At 37.2% G+C, this 25686-nt stretch overlaps 1 protein-coding gene across 4 annotated transcripts; it reads left to right on the top strand.

Moving 5' to 3' along the window:
* Positions 1-2261: 2261 nt before the first annotated feature.
* On the top strand, positions 2262-25308 carry FAM169A (family with sequence similarity 169 member A). 4 transcript variants are annotated; one of them, XM_053447944.1, is made up of 13 exons: positions 2262-2339; positions 14454-14590; positions 15213-15312; positions 15972-16057; positions 17773-17944; positions 18839-19018; positions 20374-20502; positions 21149-21288; positions 21662-21710; positions 21983-22124; positions 22707-22887; positions 23715-23918; positions 24283-25308. In XM_053447944.1, the coding sequence occupies exons 2-13, from the start codon at positions 14456-14458 to the stop codon at positions 24829-24831; spliced, it is 2067 nt and encodes a 688-aa protein (XP_053303919.1). In that variant the 5' UTR covers positions 2262-2339; positions 14454-14455; the 3' UTR covers positions 24832-25308. The 4 variants fall into 4 exon arrangements, with proteins under 4 accessions (XP_053303919.1, XP_053303920.1, XP_053303918.1 ...); XM_053447945.1 differs by lacking the exon at positions 2262-2339 and adding an exon at positions 2448-2557; XM_053447943.1 differs by lacking the exon at positions 2262-2339 and adding an exon at positions 2666-2785.
* The last annotated feature ends 378 nt before the right edge of the window (positions 25309-25686 follow it).

The following is a 25686-nucleotide window of genomic DNA, read 5'->3' as shown; positions in this document are numbered from 1 at the left end:
GCAGACTGGATGGGCCTTCTGGCTCTTATCTGCCGTCACTTTCTATGTTTCTATGTTTCTATGACCAATAGAGTCGCTCGTACAGACTTTTAAAAGCCTGCTGCAGTAACTGGGCCGGCAGAGACCACTGGTCTTCCTGATCCAACAGTTAAAAGTCAGTACTAACGACCAATAAAGTCGCTTATATGGACCTTTAACTGTTGGAGCAGGAAGACCAGTGGTCTCTGCTGGCCAAGTTGCTGCACCAGGATTTTAAAAGTCAGTACGAGCGACTCTATTGGTCACCAGCAGGGGGCTCGTCTGCCATCAACCAATGAAGTACAGGTGTACTTCTTTTAAAGTCCTGGCATTTAAAATCCTGGCGCCAAAGCTGCTGCGTAGTCCGTACTGTGATAACCCTGTATTAACCCCTTCTACAGAAAATGACAAAAAAACAAAGAAAAAAACAAACACGAAGAATGTACATGAATATTCGCCCGAACCGAACACAGGAACAGGTGAATATTCGCGGAATACGAAGATTTTCTCCCCCACGAAGACGGACATGAAGAGTTGGCCGGCGCCCAAGTCTAATAATTACATCTCTACTTCTCATTTTTCTTTAGGTCTCCTGTTTCTCACTAACATCTACCACTACTTTCTCCCCAGTCTCTTACCTTTGTCCCTCTGCATCCCACCCACCTTTCTCCCCATCTCTTAACTTTCTCCCTCTGCTTTATTCTTCTTTAAGTGCTTTGTCAGATTATGGTGGGAGTATGAGATCTGTTCCTTCAGACTTCTGCTTTAGCACTCCCTCACTGTACGCGCAGCTTCAATGCTAAACACCGGAATATGACGTCATTTCCCAGCACTCGACATCAATCGCTGGCACAAAGTGTTAGGGAGTGCTGAAGCAGAGGTCTGATGGAACGGAACTTTAATTCGCTTAATTCTGGACCGGTTAGAGGATGGCCCATGATCTCCCCAACTGGCCCTACATCCACAACTGCCTTCTCAGCACATTGTGAGGGTTTCTGTGGGACCCCTGTCAGATACCAGACCAACTTCTACATATTGTTGGAATTTTCTATAATGGCTGCTTGTGCCCCCTCCTGGTGCAGGCACCCCAGGCCTCACCTGGCCATGAGATGTATATGGCCCTATGGTGTACACAATTTGTGAGATCGTAGAGCACCTTCAGTTGTCTTTCATACCATAAAATGTTATTTTAGACCAGATATTGCTCAAAATAATAAATAACAATATGTGTATATATATATATATATATATATATATATATATACATCCAGTTGCCTATATATATATATATAGTCCAATTGTCCAATTATTCTATTGGGCCAAGAATAGCACAGACGATAGTATTAAAAATAATATATAATAAATTAAATATGTAAAGGAAAATACAAAAATACACTCCTTTTTGCACACTCTCCAATCCCAAATCCAAATTAGAAACTACATGAGAGCATATAGTACCTTCAGATTATGGACTGATATCTCTCAAAAAACAGGTTTACATGTAGGTAAAAAAAGAAACATATAAATAGTATAACTCTGTTATAAACTGTAAAATATATATATATTTTTTATGAAAACAATGTGCACAGAAACCAGGTTTAGTGCAAATCAAGCATATAGATAGGGGTTACCGGTTACACATCTTCAATACCGGACTCAAATAAGATCTTCTCTTCCACTTATAATACAATATGAATTGTTGAATGCTGCACAACATCCTAAGTCAGGTATGGAAAATGTGTGACCAGAGACCACTGTCCACATGCTTGGGTTGACTAAAACTGGTCTTTGTGCACATTACTTTGTGAGTTCAATTGAAAAATATATATATATATATTTTTACAATCTATAGTTTGGATATGTGTAGTTAGCTGTTCTTGGCCCTGTCGTATAGTTGGACAACCCTGATCTAGTGCCTATTTCTCACAAGTGGATATACCATATTCATATATATATATATATATATATATATATATATATTTAAAACTATCTGCCAAGGAGAAGGTGTCACATAATGTAGACAGATATGAAGAATGGAAATCCCTTGCTTTCCTGGAGCTCTGAACATAAATATATATAGGAAATGCATCTATTTTATGAGCCCTTTAAACCTAGAAATATCAATAAGGGGTGGAATCCTGATTCTAAGAGCGCTTGGGGCATGTGTGTGTGTGTGTGTGTGTCGCTTTAAGGCAGTAGAAGGGGGGTAAATCGTGACGTCAGAGGGTCGGGGCAGCAGACACGGTGGAGGCAGGATTGAGGCTGGCAGTGTCGGCTGTGAAGGATCACACAGTATCCAGGGAGGAGAATCCTGCGCCGCGGTGGGTAACGAGGGTCACCCGTGTCCGTGACAGCTCCCCGGTGCTGCAAAACGGGGACTGGCTACTGTTCTGATGTGCAAGTGCAGCTCTGGCCATCATCACCATCATCACCATCATCCTCCTCCTCCTGTCACAGGCATCCCTCCCACACCCCCTCTCCCACCCCACCACTGGGGTCTCAGCAGGCATTGGATGTTATAATTAGCAGGAAGGTGGAGGTAAGATTGTAGGTTTGGGCATGTATAAAACCCATTGATTGGCACTAATTGGCTTTTCACCGATTGGGGATATTTTTATGTAAATGTGTATTTCTTAGAGGATTTGCCTATGAGCCGGTGGCGTTTTATTGCTGGCCCCTTGTTGTTGTCTGGGCTACTGGTTTGGTAAGGTCCTTTGATGGCTTTGTGTAGGATCCCTGCTTACATTTGATGGCTTATTGTGCAGATGTGAGTTTGATTTATATACATATTTCATGTGTGATTTCTGTCCGTTTAATGCGGATCATTGACCATTTTTATCAGTTATAACATATATACGTCATATGTAATGCGTAAGCAATTTGTGCCGTATGTATGCAATATGCTGTATTATTATTGTTCTCTATGCCTGGAATACGGATGTATTTATGGGATCAAACAGATGAATAAGTGAAGAATAAGCCTCCATTTTATAAATCCAGTTCTGTTTTCGGATATTCTATTCTAAATGTTGCATACCTTTGTAGCAGACATGCAATATTTATATTAGGAATCGCATGCAATTAGCTGAATCATTATTTCCATTTAAACATAGATTTATTGGTTGATTTTGGTGAGAAAATATAAAATCATCATAATAGGTACGATACAATGCTAATTCTCACAGGACTAAGTCTGGATGGGTATATCATGATTATGTTATATGTTATCCTATATGTAAATTTAGGATAAATATGGATACATTTAGGCAGCTTCTTTATTTTCTGTTTTTGGTAAATATTGAGCATTAATGGCATTCTGCATGGCTGGGCAACTATAAACAGAAATGTGATGGGCCTGTGGTTTTGTAGATTATGATTATTATTATTATTGTTATTATAATTTTATAAAAAGCTCAGTATAAAGCGAATAACAGGACTGTATTTTGGTGTAAGTAAGTGCTTGAGGTCTTTATTTTAAAATCTTGTCTAGAAATTAAATTCTAAAAGAGCATTTTTTTTGGTACTGAGATAATTGTTTCATGATTAGTATAAGTTAAATACGTTTAAATAGACTAATGGGTAATTCTCAGTCTTGTAAAATATTTACAATTTTATATACTACTGACTACATCGGTGCTTATGAATAAACAGCAATTTTGGTGCAATCACCATAGCAACAAATGGTTATTGATACTGATTGCTCTTGTTTTTTTTTTTTTGATTTTTTTTACTCTTTTGCTTCAGAATTGTTTTTAGAGATATGGGATGGACCCCAGAGTAGGGAAGTAGATGGGAAGGGACTAATTCGTAATGCATTGCAACCTCAAAGAAAAAATTATATATATATATATATATATATATATATATATATTTTAATATATATGTGAATTCCTTCCTATTTCCGTACCATCACACGAGAGTATATGTGGCCTCCAGCAAGAGGCTACAATATGATGTGATCCTTGAGAAATGACATCATTGTAAAGCAAAACTAAATCCGAGTATATAAGTGAAATACATGCTTTTAAACATAGATGCATTCCAACACGATTCATAGATTTAGGCTGGACTTTGTTTACATTGAGGCTATTTACCAGGGGCTATGAATAAAAAGTGGTTCAGTCCTAAATTTGTAAAGTAATATTATCAGAGGATCAATCGATCCAATCAGAGGATTACCAAGATTCCATCGGTAACTATGTCAAGATTATACATTTTCAGATTTTCCACCATAATTTATTTTAATACGTAGCCACATAATATTTCTTTCTCACTTTAATCTTCAAAGTAAGAGGCAACATAATATATTTTAAGGTGCCCTTTGCCCTCCATGCATTTATATGATAGAAAATTACACATTAATATACTATATCCATGCAGTAAATGGCTTATCTTACTTTTAGTTTAAGGCTATGTTCTACCTACTCTATTGAATGCTAAAACCTTATTAAAATATTTTTTAATCGTGTAATCCTAAACTCTCAAGTGGCAAAAAAGGGGCACTGATATGATGTTGCCATAGAAACTGAAAAGGTTTCTTAAAAGTTTGTGTTGTTTTTTCTGTGATAAACCCTTCAGAGTGCAGTAATTGCCCTCTGGAGAATGCAATTAACATGTTTTGTACCTTCAACAGATTCTTTGACTCTCTTATGACCAGGGGTATTTCACACCTTCAAGATTGGCCTTTTTTACCCACTAAAATTATATTTTTTTGAAGACAGAGTATTGGGATACCATTTGTACAATAAATGCATAGTCCAACATTATGGAAAAACTATTAAAAATAAATACATTTTGTTTTCAATTTTACTTATGATTCCTTCTACAGCTTAGGAGTTGCTGTAAAAATACCCTCAATTCGGTTCAGCAACATCCATTGAGTACATTAATAGGTTTTGGAGAATCAAGGTTGTTTTTTTAAATACTTCCTTATTATTGAACTTTTTAAATTTTTTTTTACTTTTACATATCATGGATCTCTCTGGTATCCAGACAATGCCACAGATGATGTCATGGTCCCACTGCTCATGGGTCATCAATAATCCCACCGGATTTAAAAATTCCCCCTTAGTCTCTACTATAGAGATTCAGTGTTTCTGAAGAGGGAATGCAAAAAATGATGTCATCTGCTGACATTCCCTACGCAGTGTTGGGAATATTATCCCTCTGCTGTAACAAACACTTTTATGCCATTTGTTAAGGACATAATGATGTCCTAATGCTGGAAGTGGTACAGTTTACATCCTTCAATACATTTACTGTGCCTTGTGCAAGAATACTAATGGAAATCGATATATTTGCAAACAAAATAAATCCATTGACTACTCTCTATTTATGTTTACTCTTAGCATTAGATGTATGTTTATTTTGTGTCCAAACTGGAATGATATCATCACATAAATTCCCACTTTATTGTTACTTTACATAAACAGTTCACAGCCATATAATAAAAGTGTTCATTGCTATACAAATGCTATCACAAATACCATACAGGGTTATTATGGCCAATTAAAGGGATGTCTCTCATCAAACTGCACTTTTTCATGACATTGCAGAATATTTTGGAGTAAGGTTGTCATTTATAACAGATTCCTATAGTATTTAGATGTAACGTTCCTAGGCGTGCTTTCAGCTATCTCTGCCTGGCTGTGTGGTGGCCCATGGATTTCTCGCTAGTACCTTTCGGTTTTGGTTCTCTTTTTGGGTCACATTCTTTGAATTTCAACTTGTTTTTCTTTTCTTCTCTTGTGGGGTTTCTGTGTAGTAAATTTGCCTTTACTGTTGTCTTATGCCAGATCAAGACATCTCATCCCAATTGTTTTAGATAACTTCTGGAAACCTAAAAAATACCACCCAAAATGTGAATTTCTAAACTATAATATAATGTATACCTTTATCTATTAGTAGTTGCTGGCATTTATTTGATGTCATTTTTTAGCCAAAAATTCTAGGTATGTTAAGCGCATCCACAACATAATTCCATCTGACTAATCGTTTAAATATATATTTATGTTCTTAGATAAATAAAGTTGTCTCAAATTAAGCTAAACCTTACCCTCTACTGAAGATGTATTTAACGTGTTGTGAAACTATTGAGAATATTCAAGGAATGCTCTGCTATACCACCAAATACCAAAATAAAATACTGGATACAAAAATAAAATACTGGATACAAAGAGCGAAAGCTTTGGTTTTGTAAAAATAAGTAATATACATGGACAGTCCAGTATAGCACTGGTGGAAACCCTAGCTTATATCCCATATGTAGAGCTATTACTACATCTTCTCTTTGTTGTTCTTTTGGTTTTAATTCTGAAGGGTCTTAAAATAATTGTAGCAATAAATATTATCTAGACCCTCTGTTAGTGCTCAAAGTTGATAGGTTACGCAGCGGATGCTCTTGCATGTCAGCCCACAATTCTTCTTTTAATTTTAATCACAATTGAAATATTTGTATTTTAAATGGTTACATGCGCGTACGTGTTTATATCCAAACAAATGAAGTGGGATACACGTTTGTGTTGATGGTAGATGTGCTTCATATGTCTGCCCAGCTAATCTCCTAGTAAGGTCATCTCAGTTCAGCGTTATATAACCTGCTCATGTCAGCAGTAATACCACTACGTTTGTCACTGGGGCTTTGTAGTTGGGCTCATCTCTAATGTAACAAGATAATGTAAGTAAGGCCAAGGGATGCTGCTTTATGCTTTTTTTTTTTACAAAAAATAATTATTTATTATTTGCATCTGTGTAAAGTCACCCACCGGGCTGTGCTTTGTGAATACGACTTTGGTTATTCTAAAAGAAGAAAAATGTTCAAAAATATGAGATAACCTGCCAATGTGTTGATGACCATCCGCTGGCCAGCTTAGCTGTGCTGATGTTTTTAGTGCCCATCTCAGCTACAACAGTGTCCAGCGGGAGACATTTTCTCCTTGTTTTCAGACCACATTATTTTTATTATTATGTATTATTTAATATAGCATTTGTAGAAGGGGGTCTAGGTTTATCTATGGATATTAGGTAAAATTGTATAATTTACTGCAAGAGCATCGAGTGACTGGATCGTTACATGCAGTCAGGCCATCCTGTTCTTCTTGAGAAAGCAGCTGGCAACATCTAAAGTACAAGCTGCTTTATTCAAATCTCAACTGCATCATAAAAATCACTTTAGCTTTTTTTGTGACACTTTCGGGATTAGGGATAGTGGTCCCAATGTTTACTGTGCCCCGAAAACATGGCTTTTATTTTTTTTCACCTTTAATAATCTGTATTCAGTGTGTATTCATTATTTAACATTGGTTCAGTACATTTTTGCCCGATTACACCTTCTCTAAAATGCAAATTAAAAATTAATGCAAATTAAAAAAAAATATTTTGTCTAAAACAGCAAATATGTTTAGCACATGCACAAATAAAATCATATATTATTAGAAGCACATGTTTATCTAATGTGAAATGCCAGGAAAAAACGTTACACGTAGCTACTGTGATGCTTCCTCATAAATGTTAATAGAATAGATGACTGGCCGCGTCATATGCTAGGTTACACCTGCCACAAAGGTACATTATTTCTTGTGTAAATAAATGTTTAGTTTATATTTCATGGACACTTATCTTTTCTGATAGTTTTCACTCTTCTGTGCTCATGCATCATAAAGTGCCTCCCATAGGGAGTCTTGCTCCCCCCAATTTGATGCCTTTGAGCCTAAGCCTGTGGATTCAGATTCAGTGATCCATAGTTTATGTAAGTGGTAGCACTCAGTTGCTTGACGTTTTAGGTGTCCAGATTGGGATACCTCTGCTGTGGGTGTTACTAGAGCTGGGGAGGGTCGAAGTCAGAGGCTGTAGTGGGTATGCTAGGAGTAGGCAGGGGTCCAAGGCATTGGACCGTACCGAAAGAACCACGCTTAGTTTCAGATTTTACAGCTCCATGGGCTAGTATGGGGAGGTATGTGTTAGCTCAATGCCCTATTTTTTTAATTATGGAATACACTCACCACTGGTGAAATGGTTCGTTTGGTAAGCTGTGGGCCAAAGTAGAGGCCATTGGTCAACTGCTCCTTTTGATCCATAGTTAAGTCTTTGAGTTTTCCTCTTGGGAGACAATTAAAGTAGATCAGCTGGCATCTTTCTGGCACTTTTTAGCTCGTGTTCCTGTGGTAGCAAGCCGCCATATCAGGCTGCCTCCTTTATGGGATGATCACTTCGACAGCAATTGGAACATCATTTTACTTTTCTTTTTTAAGTTCAAGGAAGCTGCCAGGTCAGCAGCATTCTCTTCTACCTGAGAGGAAGTCACCATGTTTACTAGTAAGTGTGTGGCTTTCCTCTATGACAAGTTTCATGTATACTGTTAAACCTCCTCTACACTACATTAATGCTACAAATGATGACAGAGAGGTTGTTATTATTAAAAGGGTATTATTACCTTTTATTAATTAAGCACCAACAATAGTTGGTTAAGATGATGGCTTGAAGTATTTCAGGAAAGCTACGAGATGAATGAGAGAAAGAGAATTTTTAAGGTAAAAAGGGGAGGGGATCAGGAGGAATAGAATGAATAGTTTTTAACAGTAACGTTTAGCCAAAAAGAAACAATGTCCCCAAAATAGATATTTGGTAAATATACACGGGCCGCACCCTCTCTCTCCTCCGCATTAAAAAAAAATAATAATAAAAAAAAAAAGACGGGATTTACAGTCGCATTGCGACTTTATTGCAAATTCGGCAGGGGGGCAACAGGGGGGGGCAAGGATTAACCTGGGGGGGGCAATTGCCCACGCCACTGCCTACGGGACCACCACGTATTTCACAAACTACTCTATGTCTGTTACCAGGATAATCTCTCACATTAACCTTATTTTGCAGTGAAATACACGAATATGCTGATGCGATTTGTATTTTTTTTTTACACTCGGAATCCCTCATTACATTCAAAATACACATAATTTCAGAGCATTTCATTGAATTTGCAGAATTGTTTATCATCAAGACTTTAGACCCTAGCAAATTGTTATTTAATTGTTTGACACAAAAAAGACAATAGATATCTAGTTAAGCTGGTCTGAAACATTGCAGCAAAATTCACTGTTACTGCTGATGTAATGTAGGTCACAGGACACCCTTTGAGTTACTATGGATAAAGTGAGATTACATTATTTGGCAACAGATTAAATCTGTGAACCAGCAAAGGAACCACGTGTGCACATAATCAGATACATTGTTTAGAAGGGAATACATATCAGTCCTAAACTGTTCCGACCAAAACTAAGATTCCCTCAGCTAATTAACCAGAGTTGGAGACTTAGATGTAATGTAAGGAAGTTTTACTTTGACAGGGTGGTAGATACATGGAACAGCCTCCCAGAAAAGGTGGTAAAGTCTAACACAAATATGCATGGGATAGGCATAAGGCTTCAAGTCGTCACATCATGAAAAAATGGACTAGATAGGCTGAATGGTTCTTATCTGCCATTAAATTCTATGTTTCTCTGACAGGGTGGGCTGGTTGTTTCAAGAGCAATTCTGGTACACAGTTGTAAAAATGACACGATCAGCATGAACAGTGCACTGTTTACCATGGTGACTGCACCAGAATTTCTCTTTATAACCTACTCGATAAGCTTAATGCGGACCTGATAGTCAGCAATGTTTAGGAGCAAGGATGGTGTGGTTGTTTTCTGCAAATAAAGTAATTATAATGGAGCATTTATTTAAAGGGGTTTTAGTGGCTTGACATAAAAAATATACATATAACATTAGAAAAGCTTTTGGTACATCAGAGATCTGTTTTTCAGAAGCAGAGACCCTTGAGGTCCCAAATGCTTACGTAACCCTACATTCTTTTATTAAAATTCACATTTCGCAAGTGAATAGAGATCGGAATGTCTGCAGTAGATTCCATTTTTAATCTGTAGTCAAGGAAATTCTGTTGTGGTGCTTCTAATCCTTTTATTGTTCTGTTTTTGCTTCTCGTCCTGCTGAAAAACAGCAACGGAATCTTTATATTTGTGAATAAAATAATTGTTTGTAATTTACAAAACGCTTTTGTTCAGTTTAATGGCACATAGTGACCGTACCTGAAATCTCTACGGGTTTGACCCATAGTCTCCTGATTAGTTTCTTCTTTCTCTGAGATGGTTTCACTATGCTCACTCCTCACCCACTTTCTTCCCATTCTCCACCCGATAAGAGTTGTTTGCCGTGTCCCTATGCGTGGGTAGCCCTTCATCTTTTTGAAGTCCCTCCTCGGAGAACCAGGCAACCTTCCCTGAGAAATTATTGGGTATGATTGTGACAGCTGGAAGTAGAAGTTTCAGGGGCTTTGTTGTGGCTGGAGGCTGGGGTTTTACCTTGATTTTTTGTAACTTTGTGACTTACTTTCTTTTAAATTTCTAACATTGTATAGCATCTTGTCTATATTATGATTATGACTTTCAGGGCTGTAGAACGCACCAAACATTTTGACCTATAAGAAAAGATGGACATCAAGGGGGAGAGGGACAGGAGGAGTTGGGTCCCAAAGAGAGATTGCCCTTCCTAAAGAGTGACATTTGGGAATTATGAAGACTGAATATTATCTAGGGAGAAAGTAAATATTTGTGCAAGAACATCTGTGTCTGTGACAAGTCTTGTTAAAATCAGTGGTGCATATATCTGCTATATGTTGTCTGTCTGCCCTGGTTTTAAGTTCAGATGGTTAACTCAACTTGCTCAGTTGAAAGCAAAACAGGTGCGCCTTCATGCTCCAACATGACAAACAACTTGAATATTCAACTATTAAAACCTGTGCTGCTGCATGGGAGCAATTTCTACACATGCACACAGGGATGCGTTGTTAGACCTCCCTCCCCCAAACCTCGCTTAGCGAGCGCTAGAGATAATTTAAGGTGAGTATACTGCGCGGGTGCAATGCAACTAAATAATAATAAATTATGTTGATTAATGAACAAAAAAGCCCAAGCTATTCCATATAGTACCATATTTTATGGCACAATAAAAAGTGCATGCTTTCCAAAAGGGTAATAAGAAATTGGCAAGACGCTCAGTCTCCCATGATTAAGGTTTTCATTTAAAATGTCTCCAACTGATAAGGAAACTCTCAGTATATGTACCGTATATATATATACACATACATACACCGATCAGCCATAACATTATGGCCACCTGCCTAATATTGTGTAGGTCCCCTTTTTTGCGGCCAGAACAGCCCTGACATGTCATTTAAGTCCTGTAAGTTGCGAGGTGGGCCTCCATGAATGCATCCTGGTGCCATGTGTTCTCCTCGTTTGTTGGATTTGACCACACGGGCCAGCCTTAGCCACCCATGTGGATCAATGAGCATTGGCCGCCCATGATCCTGTCGCCAGTTCACTGCTTTTCCTCCCTTGGACCACTTTTGACGGGTACTGACCACTGCAGACTGGGAACACCACACAAGGGCTCCAGTTTTGGAGATTTCTGACCCAGTCGTCTAGCCCTGACAGTTTGGCCCTTGTCAAATTCGCTCTGATCCATTTTTCCTGCTTAACACATCAACTATAAGGACAAAATGTCCACTTGCTTAAAATATATCCCACCCACCGACAGGTGCCATGATAACAAGATTATCAGTGTTATTCACTTCACCTGTTAGAGGTCTTAATCTTATGGCTGATTGGTGTATACTCCATATATATATTTTACAGGGGCTGCATAGTTGCTTCTTGTATGTGTTTAGGTCCATTATCATGGCCCAGTCCTGCATTGTGGTAAACAATAGAATATCTCAGTCTTAATCACCCAGATGTACCCTCTGACTAATGAAATTTTAGGAAGGAGACAGTATAATCAAAGCTTCATTAGTATTCACACAAACCATTAACCCGGTTTGAGCTTGGAATGTGAACAAAATGTCACATTTCTGCTTACAATGAGTGCAATATTCATGGGCCCTGAACTAGATCAGAGTGCCCAGCTTCCCTTTCACACATGCCTGAGCTGCAAACCTCCTCTAGAGTGCTTGGATATGATGTCATATCCCAGAACTCTTCCTTTCATTATACTACAGATTTATCCAGGATATGTCACTGCCTATAAAAATACTTATTTTTACACAAGACTTCACATTTAACTATGCAGTATGAAGCATGTGGAAAATTTCCAGCAAGAAAGCCCGAGTTGACCTTGTTTAATATGCTTTCATTCACAGTGTAGCTTGTTTGCTTTACTAATTCCTGTTTCTCACTTAACTGACATGTGATTGGGTTGGGTTAATATTTTTGGTGTATTTGATTATTAGAAATTAGAATAAAGCTGCTGTTCCACTTACATTCTTAGTCGGAGTATCCGATTTAATAAATTGCCCCTTTAATTGCCCAAATCCTTCGTAGAAACATTTATTTTATATTTATTTTTGTATTGGAATCACTTAACAGTGGTGTCCCAGAGAATTTAGGTGTTGCAATGGAAACCGAAAACGCTTCTAACAATTTTCTGTGTTGCATTTATAGGATTTAACCTTTAGAAAATAATAAAATTACAGATCTGCTAAGGTTAACATATCAGGGTATCATATAAGTGGAACAGCAGATTTAATAAGACAGTCAACAAAATACCTATTATAGGAGCCAGGGTGGTATCATTTCTATAAAATTATCTTTAGCATTCGTTTTGAAGGAAAATGGATATGCAGTTACCGTTAGGGGAAAACATTATTTTACTACACTGTGGTGTATATTTGTTTATTTTGGCACATTTCTTGTTATAAAGTGCGCTAAATACAAGCAATAGCTTTAAAACATTACATCGATCAAACATTGCCTTTGTGTTACGTGAAGATGCCCCTACAGTATTAAGTGAAGATGCCCCCTTCATAGGCTGCTTTTCCTGTTTTCAGTACAACGAGGACACTTAATTTGTGTTTTATTTGGACATTCTTTTCCACTTCAATATCCGTTCTGCATGAGTGTTTTTAATGAGTATTATTTGCTTAAGGCTGCATGTGGTTTGCTTATTCACCCGGAATCATTTCTGTCCTATCAGAGTATAGCTGCGTTGATGAGAAGCACAGATGACATGACATTTATTTGTCCAGACAGGCTACTGGGCACAGGAGAAATCTGTCTGTATTTCAATGTAATAGTTAGCATTCCTTTTAGACATCAGAAGATTGACGTCAACATACAGAGTTCTTTGTAATACAGGGGAACGCCGCCATATTTACTCAGACTTCTTGGGTGAGTCCTGGTCGCTGTAATACAGAATGACCTCCTTTAATGCTCTGCTGTGAGTATAATCATTCAATTGAAAAGGTAGTATCAAAACAGCTAAGAACAAGCAGCTATTCCCTCTTCAGACGGGTAAATGGTCTTCTCTCAGGGTGTATGCGCAATCCTTTCAATCATGGATGAGGTTAAAGTGACAGAGCTCTTGTATTGGTTCTACATCAAAATCTCTTTGAGTCACTACAGTTGTTTTTCAGCCTCACAATATATATGGGAACAACGTCCCAGTTCTGCTCCAAAGTGACAAAATCAGAGCGGAACTAAATATCAAAGCATATATGATTTCCTTGACTCTCTATGATCAAGCCTTCCAGTAAAAGAGGATATAACCAGATCTTGTCTACAGACTAATGAGATTGATTTATTATAGAAGCAACTTCAGGATGAGCATTATTCTCAAAATATATGTAAACCTGAAACACGTGAGAATCTGTGTTAAAACAACCAATGCGTCTTCGTAATTTGATCAGTTAAATTAATCAAAATATTAGCTTCTTACAATGCAGGGGAAATTATATCAAAACTAATGAAGTTATCTAAGGTATCTTACTTCCTTGGAAAAAAAAACTTTATTACTAATAATCTCATATTAGTAATAAATATATATATATATATATATATATATATATAAAACTAGGAAACATAACTAATGTGCATTGCCACAGTGATTACAGGGTGCTCATCTTAGTAATGGTATTCACAACATGGGTTTCTAATACTTATATTAGACGTTCAGCAGCCATACAGAAACTTTGATAGCGGTACAGTTAGTCTGAATAAATGAAGGAAAAAGAGTTTACAGTCATAAAAAGCACAAGTTTGTAAAAGGGATCCAAATGGCAAATCTAGCAAGGCCTGAGACCGGGGATATGTCAAACCATAAGTGTCATACATGAATTTATATATATATATATATATATATATATATATATATATATATATATATATATGTCAGGAATGTTGCATACTTTATATGAAGTAACAGACACACAGCATCAACATCCCTTATTACCAGTTCATCAAAACATATTATTATATTTTATATTGTAAGCCTGTTCCAGCAGAACCATCCTTGTTATGTCCTGTTTACCCATTTTACAGAGCTACAGAATATGGTGACGCTAAATAATAATAATTTATAAATGTCATTCTATATTACTGTTTCAGGAATGGCCTTCCCTGTTGATATTCTGGAAAACTGCAGCCATGAAGAACTGGAGAGCTTATCAGAAGATTACTTGTCTGATCTACGATGCTCTGATCCTGATAATCCAGAGTACTTATCATTGGGAGATAATAGCGAGGTAATACTGGTGCAATGTATTTTCAGCAAGGTATAAATGAAAACTATTTTTTGTGCTATTTGCCATGACAGAGGCACAGCCTTCCTGTGCCATATTTGCCCTAAACAGCTTGCCTGTGCCATCTTTGCCACCAAAATGTAGGAGTAGGAGAAAAAGTCCTAGTGGTGTGTGTGTGGGGGGGCAGACTATTTGTTCTGTAGGGGCCCAAAAATTTCTGATGACGGCCCTGCTTGCAGACGTAGTAGAGGCTAATACATTGAGGAACAAGATTAAGGACTGATTAAGGTCCTGATTAAAGAGTCTTTACACACAGAAAAATGGGCAGACTAGATGGACCAAATGGATCTTATGTGCCATCAAATTCTGTGTTTCTAAAGCCTTGACTCTTAAAGGCAGCCTTTGTCCATGATAATGTCCATGCTTATATTTTTTATATATTTATTTTCATATATGGCATTTAGTGATAAAAGTGTTAAATTCAGCAATAGGTAGTAGGTAGATCAGAACTTTAAAAACCATGCTGATGTATGACAGCCAATGTTTAGGAATCAATTATTTATGTTACAAATACATTAGAATTTTGTTCCAAATACCAATTTGCTGAATGTGATATTTTTTGTAGATCCCAATCAGCCTTTCCACAGTTGGTTTTGTTCCACTTTATGGCGGGGATCAGACAAACAAAGTACTTGCACTTTTTGCACCGGAAGATAACCTTACAGGTACAGTGTAAAAGTATTGGGAATCTGGGTTTTCAAAGTCTTTTCTAAATGTTTTGGTATAAGCAATGTGCAGGACACAGGGAAGAGAGCCCTTGTTGGTTCATTGCAGTTCCCATCATCATCATCAGGCAGATTTGGATCTGGTTGAGCATAATGGCTGGTGGAGTTATATAAACAGCTGGAATAAGGAATGTATTTATGTGTTTTAAATACTATCCTGCAGTCAGTATATTGGTGCTGTTTTAAAGAAAAATGTATTTTTAACGAAAAATACAAATGAGTGGAATAGTAAAACAATATTATATCTAATGAACAGGAATATATGTATTTAAACATTTTTGGTATCTATAAGGTCCCCACCCTTAATTCATAATGCACCTAATTATAGATATGCCACTCTGACCCCCAGATATGCCACTCTGACCCCCCCCCAGCTTACCAACACATCCCCAGACTCCCTGGTGTCCCCAGCCAAGTAGACAGCCACTGCTATAGGAGCCCTTCTGGAAGTGCCGGCAGCAGTGGAAGTTGTCTATGAAAATTTTATCAGTGTCCAAATATTTCCAGACCATAATGATGATGACAATAATAATGTACGCAAATCTCCTTCTAAATCTTTCCTTATAGCCTTATGTTTTGCAATTTTTCTTTTTTTAAAGCTGTGGCCCTGTATCTCGCTGATCAGTGGTGGGCAGTTAATGATATTGTGAGAACATCTAATCCTTTGAGGGAAGGACTTCAGCAGGTAAGCAACTTTTTTAGGTTTCTGCATAGCTCATGTTTTTTCTGAGATGGACATGGAACACATATATGATATGGAATACAAAAATACAGATTTTGATAATATTTTTTTTATGGGGCAGGGAGACCTCAAAGTGTGACCTCTATATCTGAGCCGGTGATGTATGCTGCCAGCATGATATAACTGGACCCTAAGGTTCACAGTCTAAACTTAAATTGCCCTAATATTAGTTATCATTAAGTAACCAAATTATAAAATCAAATGTTTGGAAGTACACTGGATCTAGTATTTCATGATTATATTAACTACAAATCTATTTTTATTAGGGTGGTATGGTTTTAAGAAGACTTTGATTATTGCAGTTATAAGAATAATTGTATAGAACTTTAGGATGTCATCACCCATTTGAAGTCATTAAACAAGAATCATTGTGTGGTTAATTACAAGTGTTTAAAGAAATGACCATGCCAATTGTATGTTCCTTATGCATGTAGTATTTATTTAATGCATTTAATTAAAGTATTCTGTGATTCTAGTGTAGATGCAATTTTTTTTTTTTAAATCACACTTTGTCCTGACGTCACACGTGGGCTGCGTGTCAACGACACTCACCGGCAGCTCACTGACTTCATTAAAGTCAAAGAAAACCTGCAAGCAACTTGTAGGTTCATCACATGGCAATGAGTATGCTTATACGTTTTATTTTAAGCTGAATATGAAAATTAGCAGCATTATGTTCAATTCTTTTCTCAGAAGAAGAGGGCAGTGGCAGCAGCACATGGGTTCCATCTGAGAAGCCACCAAACATCTAGCCCCCATCTTGTTTCATATAATTCTATTTATTAATATACATTTAGATTAAACAGGATGGGTGCACGAAGTTTGGTGGCTTCTCAGGTAGAACCCATGTGCTGCTGCCACTGAGAATGAGCTGAGCAGATTGTCAGTATGCATACAGCAACAAAAGACCCACAAGTTATGCCCAAAGAACATGTTTATTGTAGTCCTTTGCCACATTAGTATCATTAAAGTTGCATAAACACTATTTTGCTTAGTAAAATTGGACACATTTAAACATGTTCACTCATATAATTTCAGTGCAAATGCTCATGTTATTTAATAAAATCATTTTCATGAATAGAATCTGCTTAAAAAAATAATTTATATGGGTGAATTGACGCACACTGTTGTTTACAGTAATTTTGCACCAAACATACTTCCTTTCCATGGTTAATATACAGTGTTGGTATTTTAAAGTCTGCAGAAAATTGGGCACTCGGGCCCAAAAAGGCTCACCATCACTGGTGTAGACCATAAAATTAAACATGACGCCTCTGTGACTTTGCCATCTATAGGGCAGAAGTTAGTAGTGGATATGATGTGTGGTACCCTGAGCTAATAACCCTGTGTTATTTTTTGATAATATGACATTCAATTGTAGATTAAGAATTTCTACATGAACACAATATATGTGTGTTTATCACACATCTGATATTCTTTTACACTGACATAATGCCACTGCGTCACAGTGCCTACACATGGTAACAAAAAGATTACCCGGAACTAGACAATACAAGCATAAGATCTAATATGATGTGTGTGTTATCAAGGCATTCAAAGATATGAGTGTTGTGTATTTCTTGTAATGAGTTTATAGATATTTGAAAAAAGTTAACTAAGGGTTAACCTGTATTATTTATTTTTACATGTTTTTGTAGGCCAGGTCCCTTGGAGAAAGAGTGGTGCTTTATGTCTTGAATCGAATTATCTATCGGAAACAAGAGATGGAAAGGAATGAGGTCCCCTTTCTATGCCACAGCAGCGCAGATTATGCCAAGATTTTATGGAGGAACGGGGAGGCTGTTGGCTTTTACTCAGTCAAACCTTCAGGTGGCTTCTTTGTAACTTATTCCATGTTCCAAGTAAATATCGTGTAGTGTGAAGCAGATACCAGGATTAAAATACACCTGATGACAAGATGCAAAACTTCTTTAAAGCAAAAATTCAAAGTAACTCAAAAAAATTATTGGATAATTTTGGACACATTTCCCTCCATAAAACTGTGTTTTGTATACAGTATTGTGTATTAATATTACCATGTGGTTTGAATGGTACAGTTTAATTAATTACAATGAGCACTCGCTTCTTATAGAATCATTATTAGCATGTTTAGTCATTTTATATAGAACTCGGGTTTTGTGAAAATGCAGAACTTTAGATGTTTTAGTCTTATTTTAGACTCTGGTTCACCATAAGGTTAATCAGCCTTGTGTATTGGGAAACTCCCCAAAATGCGTGTGATCTAGCAAATATGTGCCTTAAAGTCAGTTGCTTCCAAACTTGTTTTGCCCATGGGCACTTTAGAAATGAGTTGGACCCCAAGGACCACGTTCCTACTGTAGGTCACATACAATCATGAAAATTAAAATAGACAAATATTTAATTACAACCCCCTTACATTTCTACGCAACACCAATTCAATTTTGCTGCAGCAGTATTATTTGCACCCGCATATTCACATTCCCTACCTATTCCCATTCTGAAGACCAGGAAGGATGCCCATGGACCACTGCTTGAGCAATGCTGCATTCACATTAGAACCAAATAACAAATCAGTATTGAAGCTGTAACCTGACGCTATTACTTTACATAGGTCAGTAGCGATCACTAGTGTTTCAGTGACCCCAATGTGCAACCAGTCCTAGAATATAGCACAAAGTGCCAAATAACACGGTGTTCTACTCGCATCTGAATAATAATCATGTTGTGTGATTATATTGCTAGGAAGCATGTGTGCTGCCTATCTCACCCAGAGTTATCGGCTTCCGGTTCTGGATACCATGTTTGTAAGAAAAAGATATCGGAATAAAGGATTTACACTGGAGATGCTGGAAGATTTTGTAGATTCGTTTACAGAAGAAACCCTTGGCCTGAGATATCCATTGTCACATGTAATGCACACAGGTAGGTGCAATGTTCTTATTTGTAGTGGTAGTGGGCACCTCAACAGCTTTATAACTATTGTTCTATACATTATTCTTTAATAGGTGATTATATTTTAAGGAACTTTAAGTTAAGGGTCTCTTTAAATTTTTTTTACCAATATTGTACTAGTGGTTTTATTTATCTGTAAAATGTGCAGGTTGGGAAGTTGGCCTGGAGAGATACATATATATATATAGACAATAAAAAAACAATTATAATATTTAATGTGAACATATAGAAAAAATACGTATTATACGTATTGTGAAGATCTTTGGATGCTTAAGAAGACAAAAAAAACAGACAAAAACAAGGATAAAAATGAAGTGAAGTATGTCAAAATCCAAGTTTATTTGTATTAAACATATAGGAGAGACCCTTACACTTTTTAGGGCACTCACTGGCCCTTTAATGATTCGTTTTTCTGTAATGCAGGTTGTGAATGCCCCCACCGAAAAGAATGATCTCGTGGAAGTGAGTAGAAACGGCTCTCTCCAAGAGATTGCAAGACAGATACCAGGAAGTATATAAATATCTTTAATAAACAAACAAAATGTTCCAGCTTACATCAAAAAGTCTTTAAGATGTCCCATTATCCTTCGCTCGGTATTGTGCTAAAAAACGCTACAGTTCCAATTTCATGTGTGGCGTATAATGGATTTCCGGGTATACTGTTCGTCCCCTTCTTTTGACGTCAAACCACACAAGGCGTTTTGCTCCAATCGCTTCGATTGGAGCACACGTGAGGAAGCGATTGGAGCACCCCTGAGGAAGCCATTGGAGCACACCTGAGGAAGGGATTGGAGCAAACGTGAGGAAGCGATTGGAGCACACCTGAGGAAGCGATTGGAGCACACGTGAGGAAACGATTAGAGCACATGTGAGGAAGCGATTGGAGCACACCTGAGGAAGCGATTGGAGCAAAACGCATTGTGTGGTTTGACGTCAACAGGAGGGGGCGAACAGTATACCCAAAAATCCATCATACGCCACACATGAAATCAGAACTGTAGCGTTTTTTAGCACAATACCGAGCGAAGTATAACGGGACATCTTAAAGACTTTTTAATGTAAGCTGGAACATTTTATTTGTTTATTAAAGATATTTATATACTTTTTAATAGAGCTGTTTCTACTCACTTCGACAAGATCATTTTTTTTTAAGCCTGCATTACAGAAAAATGACATAGGAAAGGGCTGTTTACAGATGTATATGTAAACAGTGACTTTACTTTCTGAAAATTGGAATAGGAGAAATGACCGGTAAATCTAAAATGGTACCGCAGATATGTTAGTTAGTCAATGTGTAGATAACTGTTCTTGGGATTGTTTTACAGCCTGTAAGCAATACTTAGAGAAATACCCTGGAGATCAGGAGCTTCTGTGGGAGGTTGAAGGAGTAGGACATTGGTTTCAGAGAACGCTGATTGCAAGTATATTTCAGAAGGAAGCCCGGAGATTAGAAGGTACAGACACTATAATGAAATTGTATTTAAAGTATTCTAAAAATGTGCAGCTATTCAACTTTTAAGTAATTTGAAATGTACGACCACACACCTCCCATACAAATTGTGGCTTTAAGCTAGAACCCCGCCAGATAAATATAACGATTGGCAAGGAGTCTTCCCTGAATAAATAACGTGTATCTTTTAGGCTGTGTTCTTTCTGCTGGTGGCTATGATTAATTGGCAAGTGTTACAAATCTGGCAGAGATGGGGGGGGGGGGGATAAAGCTAAGCTTTGCAACAGACATTGAAAAAAGCTTTTATTGTAAAAAGTTGAATTTTCGTTCCAAAATGTCCCTGCTTCTCTATTTTTGAATTCTGATTTGATTTTCTTTTTTTGTAAATGTTTAAAGAAGATAAGCATTTGCTGATGGCCCTTGAGGGTCATAGTCTTTCCAGAGGGTCAGGTTTTAATTAGTAATAATTATACTTAATTATCAAGTTACCTGATCTGGGCCTGTCGCTCTGCATCATGCTGGCTTTGATGTCTTGCTTACATGACAACATGCAAACCTCTAGTGGGCTGCTGGGAAGGAATGTAGTGTACGCCAACTCTAGCCCTAAATGGAACTAAAAGTGAGAAAGTTATCTGTTTTTCCATTTACAGAAACATTAAAAAGTGAAGTCACCCTGTCATGCACTGAAGCCTCCTCACAGCAGTCTCCTCCCGAACCTGTAGCTCCTGATGAAAGGAGTTCAGAGATCCAGAAACAGGCCAGTGAGCAAGATTTCACCGAGAATGCAGAGGTACCACTCACTTGAGCCATGTTTTGGCTGAGACACCACTCACTATGCATGTTCAAAGTATACAGAATGTATGCATATGAATGGGTGAAGTCTCATGAAAAAAAAAATTTCTTCTTGATCATAAAATACAGTGATGTAAAGTAATGGTGTTCCAGTAAAATTCCCATATCCGTAGAAAAAAGGCATAGCTCTGTGGTTTTATGCTTTTTTAGAGGTGCGCTACTGAAATAGTCCCTAGGGTCATGTGTACGGTCATGTGTAGGGTCATTTAAAGTGATAGGACCTGTATTCTGGAAAAAGAGAGCATGCTATAAAAATGTCTGCAAAGGAGCAAATATTGTTTCATTACTAACTGCTTTATTTTACTGAACAGGTGGAACCACAAACTGAGAATAATACTCTTAAGGTCGGTGCTTCCGGAGGTAAATAACTCACCAAAATTAGTTACTTTTATAAACCTTAATCATATGTGTTGAAAATACTTTACAGGAGTTGTTGTTTCCAAATAGGCATTTTATTTGGGGTATATTCACCGATTGATCATTTCTACCTACAATTGTACAATGAAGCATTGCTATTGCTAACAGGCCGCTAAAAATGGTCCTTAGTGAAGATGTGTTCTCTGACTGAAAAGGACTGTGTGCAAAATACATGAAAGAGCCACTTGAACTTCAGACTCTTTTTCTTTTTTCAGATCAAGGTGATGTCACACCTGTTTCTACTCGTACAAGAAGCAGCCACTTAAAGCGTCCAAAGATTGGAAAGAAAATTCTGGAACCAGAACAGGAGGAAGCTGATACAGAGGATAATAGCCCCTGTCAGGATCCCTTTAAGAAGTAATGATGTTACTCTTTACTGCCTACGTCTAGCCCTCAAAGACTACTGTATTGTCAGACATTATGGTAGAACTTACTGTCCATTTGTGATGGCAATGGATAACCACCGCCACTTTGTAAGATGACCGTTAGTACCTTGGAGTGACCACTTCACCTGGATTTACCATTAGTGCCCAGTCATTGTCTGTTCTCTCAACCTTTTTAACTATAACTCAGAAATGAATAAATACCTGAGTTGAATCAAGACGATTTGTTGTGAATATGATAATAGACCCATCTGATTATAGAAGACGGCAAAACAAGTTAATAATAATTGTTGTTTGCCGTACAAAACAGTGAGATTTTAATACCATATGTTTTTGTTTTTACATAAAGCTACCCGTTTGCGTTCCTCCCTTGAACTATCTTCTGTTCACATATTAACTATGAGTTATTAATCACTATGAATAAATCATCACTGAAGTTGAAAACTGCCACTTCTTGGCGTAACCATATTTGACCTAACCTATTTGACCTTTACTTTGTAAAGTTTATAGCTGACTGTTTGATACTATGTTACCTGTTTATGTTCTTTGTCTGCAGCCTGGAATCTAAAGAACAAATAGTGGAAAATTTTAACGAACTTATACAACAATTAGCAGAAGAAAAAGATGAGTCGGAAATGGCCAAACTACAGGAGGAGATATCTGCTAAACCAGCTGAGCAGATGTTACAAGAAAATCAAGAGATTCCGAAAATACCAGAGAACTGTGAAGATAAACAGGTAGAAGCCATCGTTCCGAGTCACTGTGATTTCAGAAATCGGATTTAGTTAAAGTCCATTGTTTTATATTGTAAATATAACACAGACACAATGGATTAGACAGCAGCATCATTTATTTCCCATATTTATAAACATAAAATCCAAAGGCAGCTTTTTACATAGCTTTTATACAACTCCTATGACCTCTTGGATGTGTTGCCCATTATGTGTTGTAACTATTATGTTAAGCAAATAAACCTTAGCAAATTTGTCATTTTATTATTTTCTCTGAGGGTTTAATCCCATTAAAAACAATAAGAAACTTGTGCTGAATCTTTTAAGATTTTTTTCAGGTTCCTATGGCCGCAACCTATTTGTTCAGCAAAAAAATTGAATTTGGATTCATTTTACTCGATTAAAGGATTATTTCTAGGAACGGTCTGTGCATTCAACAGTACTGAGAAAGATGTTTCTAACGCACAAAGTTTAGTTGCAAAGTATTGCAGGGAAGTAGCCGTCTTGCTACACTCTAATTGTTGCCACCCTAAACATGGCTGATGAATACCCTCCATTCTGCTGCAACAATATTAACATAACTTCTTAAATGCATGAAATTTGTAATAAGCACAAAATTCTGAATATACACCGCATTATCGTCACCAACAGTTATGCCAAATTAAGGCCTGCGTCTACAAACTAAAATTGCTTCTTTTGGTGAATTTCAAACAAGATCCTCTATTATAATATAAAAATGAAATGTTTCAGAAACATATTTAGCTTTAGAGGAAATAGGTAGTAAATGTTTTTGCCGGTGACTGATAACCATAGCCCAGTAACTGTTATTGTAGGACGTGGAGATGGAACCTGTGAACGGTGACATGACAAAAGACATCTTCCAGTCTGAAGTGTTGGAGACACAAGAAACAGCCAGAGAGGCCTTGGATACGGAATCCAACCTGGATCCTGGAGATGCAGAGGAGAAGTCTCTGACCACACTTGTGTCAGTGAGCATGGATCTGGAAAAATCATTTGAAGATTCATTTACTGATCAGGTAACAATGAAAGTGTTATTGCAAACGTCAGTTGATCAGAGTGTATTAGTTAGCCATTCTCCACATATCCAATGTAATTCACAGGCTTCTGTTGTCCCTGTGCTCTCCTTTAGACATCTCTGATTTAACAGGTGTCCTTGCAAATGCAGTGCCTTTTACATTATAACCATTATAGGCATGTACGCATAAACTAAGAGGCAAAAAACACCACTGGATCAAGAAGTATTACTGTCAGGGTTTGTGAGATGCTCAAATCTCTGTATGTTTAATAGTACAGAACTGCGGAATCTGATGGTGGTTAGTGCCACAAATATATAGTCTGTTTTATTATGTGGTATAAGATAGAACCTTACATTATTTACAGGTTTTAAATACAGAAGATTTAGAAACGTCAGAGCATGAAACCATGACCCCTGGGACTGAGAATACAGATACAAGGGTGGAAGATGACTTTAAAGAGAAGATAGAAGCAAAAAACACAGAAGAATCTATCTCAGTACAGAGAGGAGAATTCTCTGATAATGGCCTCTCGACATACGTGGAGGTTAACCCCACCGAGGTGTGTGCTACATCTGATGATACTTCCACCCTGGACACAGGCTCCCCAGAAGAACATGTCGTTAATGTCTCGGAGGATGCGCTGCCAGTACTCCGGCAAGGCCCTTTACTTGTGGTTGAACTTGAAGATGTGGCATTCCAGCAATCGGATGCTCAGAAAAGCCATTCTGGGGATCAGTCGGAGGAGTCTGCAGTGGAAAATGATCAGTCGGCACAGAAATTGTTGGAGATTGGGGGAGAGAGCAGCTCAGAGGACGTGGAAACAGAGGCCCCAGTAATAGAAAGAAGGGGCTTGCGCAGAAAGGCAAGAGGTTTCAAAGGACCTGCAAAGAGAAGAAGCAAATTATCAGTTTAGCTACGGATCCTATATCCGACACATTGTTATTCACGCTATTTGTAAAACAGAATTGATTTAGATTTTTTTAAGGCTCTATAAAGTTAATCAACATAGATCAGGCATTTGTAATTGTACAATTTTAAAGTTTTCTGGTTGACGTTATTTGTGGTGTTTTTATTATTATTTTTTTTTAATTTGTACGTAAAATCAGATTACTTTTTTTACACAAATTATAGTTGGACTGGGCATTGTTGGAGCCATATGTGGGCCCATTAAACCTGCTTTAACAATTATTACCATACACACTTAAGAATTATACAGCTTGCCATGTCAACCTTAATATTTTACTGTAGGTTTTCAATAAAGTCAGAAAATATGAAGATCAACCAAATCTGAGATCACCTATACTATCATAAAAAAATCACTAGCTTTTGACATCCTAGCCTTTACTATAGGCACTTGAATGCCAAATTTGTAGCACAACTGCAGCCAAAATTATGTTAAAAAAGGCATGAACTTTAGTCTTAAAGAAGAAGCTTGGAACATCTGCACTTTTACCTAAGGTTTTTAAAAATGTTATTATTACTAATGCTTTTTGATACAGATGTATTTAGACGGTTAGCACAATGCATAATTTTATGATTTAAAAATGTTATATGTTTGCAAAACTAGGACATTCCATGTACTCTGGTTATGGCTATATAAATATGGCCTAATGTATTGAACCGTTAAATCTATAGGTTTCTGGTCAAGTTTTATTTCACACAAAAAATATCCCTTTTCATACCGTCGGGTTAGAAATTGTTCCCAATCTTGTTTTATGAAGCAAGAGAGTCGTTTACTAGTGGTTTACAATTAACCCAGTTTACACAC

This window comes from Spea bombifrons, chromosome 1 (assembly GCF_027358695.1).
Source record: "Spea bombifrons isolate aSpeBom1 chromosome 1, aSpeBom1.2.pri, whole genome shotgun sequence".
Classification (NCBI taxonomy): domain Eukaryota; kingdom Metazoa; phylum Chordata; class Amphibia; order Anura; family Pelobatidae; genus Spea; species Spea bombifrons.
This window is presented reverse-complemented; position numbering and strand designations above follow the sequence as displayed.

Excerpts from the sequence above, each read along its gene's own strand:
- FAM169A (XM_053447942.1), top strand. The coding sequence starts at position 14,429 with ATGTCATTCTATATTACTGTTTCAGGAATGGCCTTCCCTGTTGATATT. Across the intron at positions 19,019-20,373 it reads GTCACATGTAATGCACACAG|CCTGTAAGCAATACTTAGAG; the intron begins GTAGGTGCAATG and ends ATTGTTTTACAG. Across the intron at positions 20,503-21,148 it reads GGAAGCCCGGAGATTAGAAG|AAACATTAAAAAGTGAAGTC; the intron begins GTACAGACACTA and ends TTCCATTTACAG.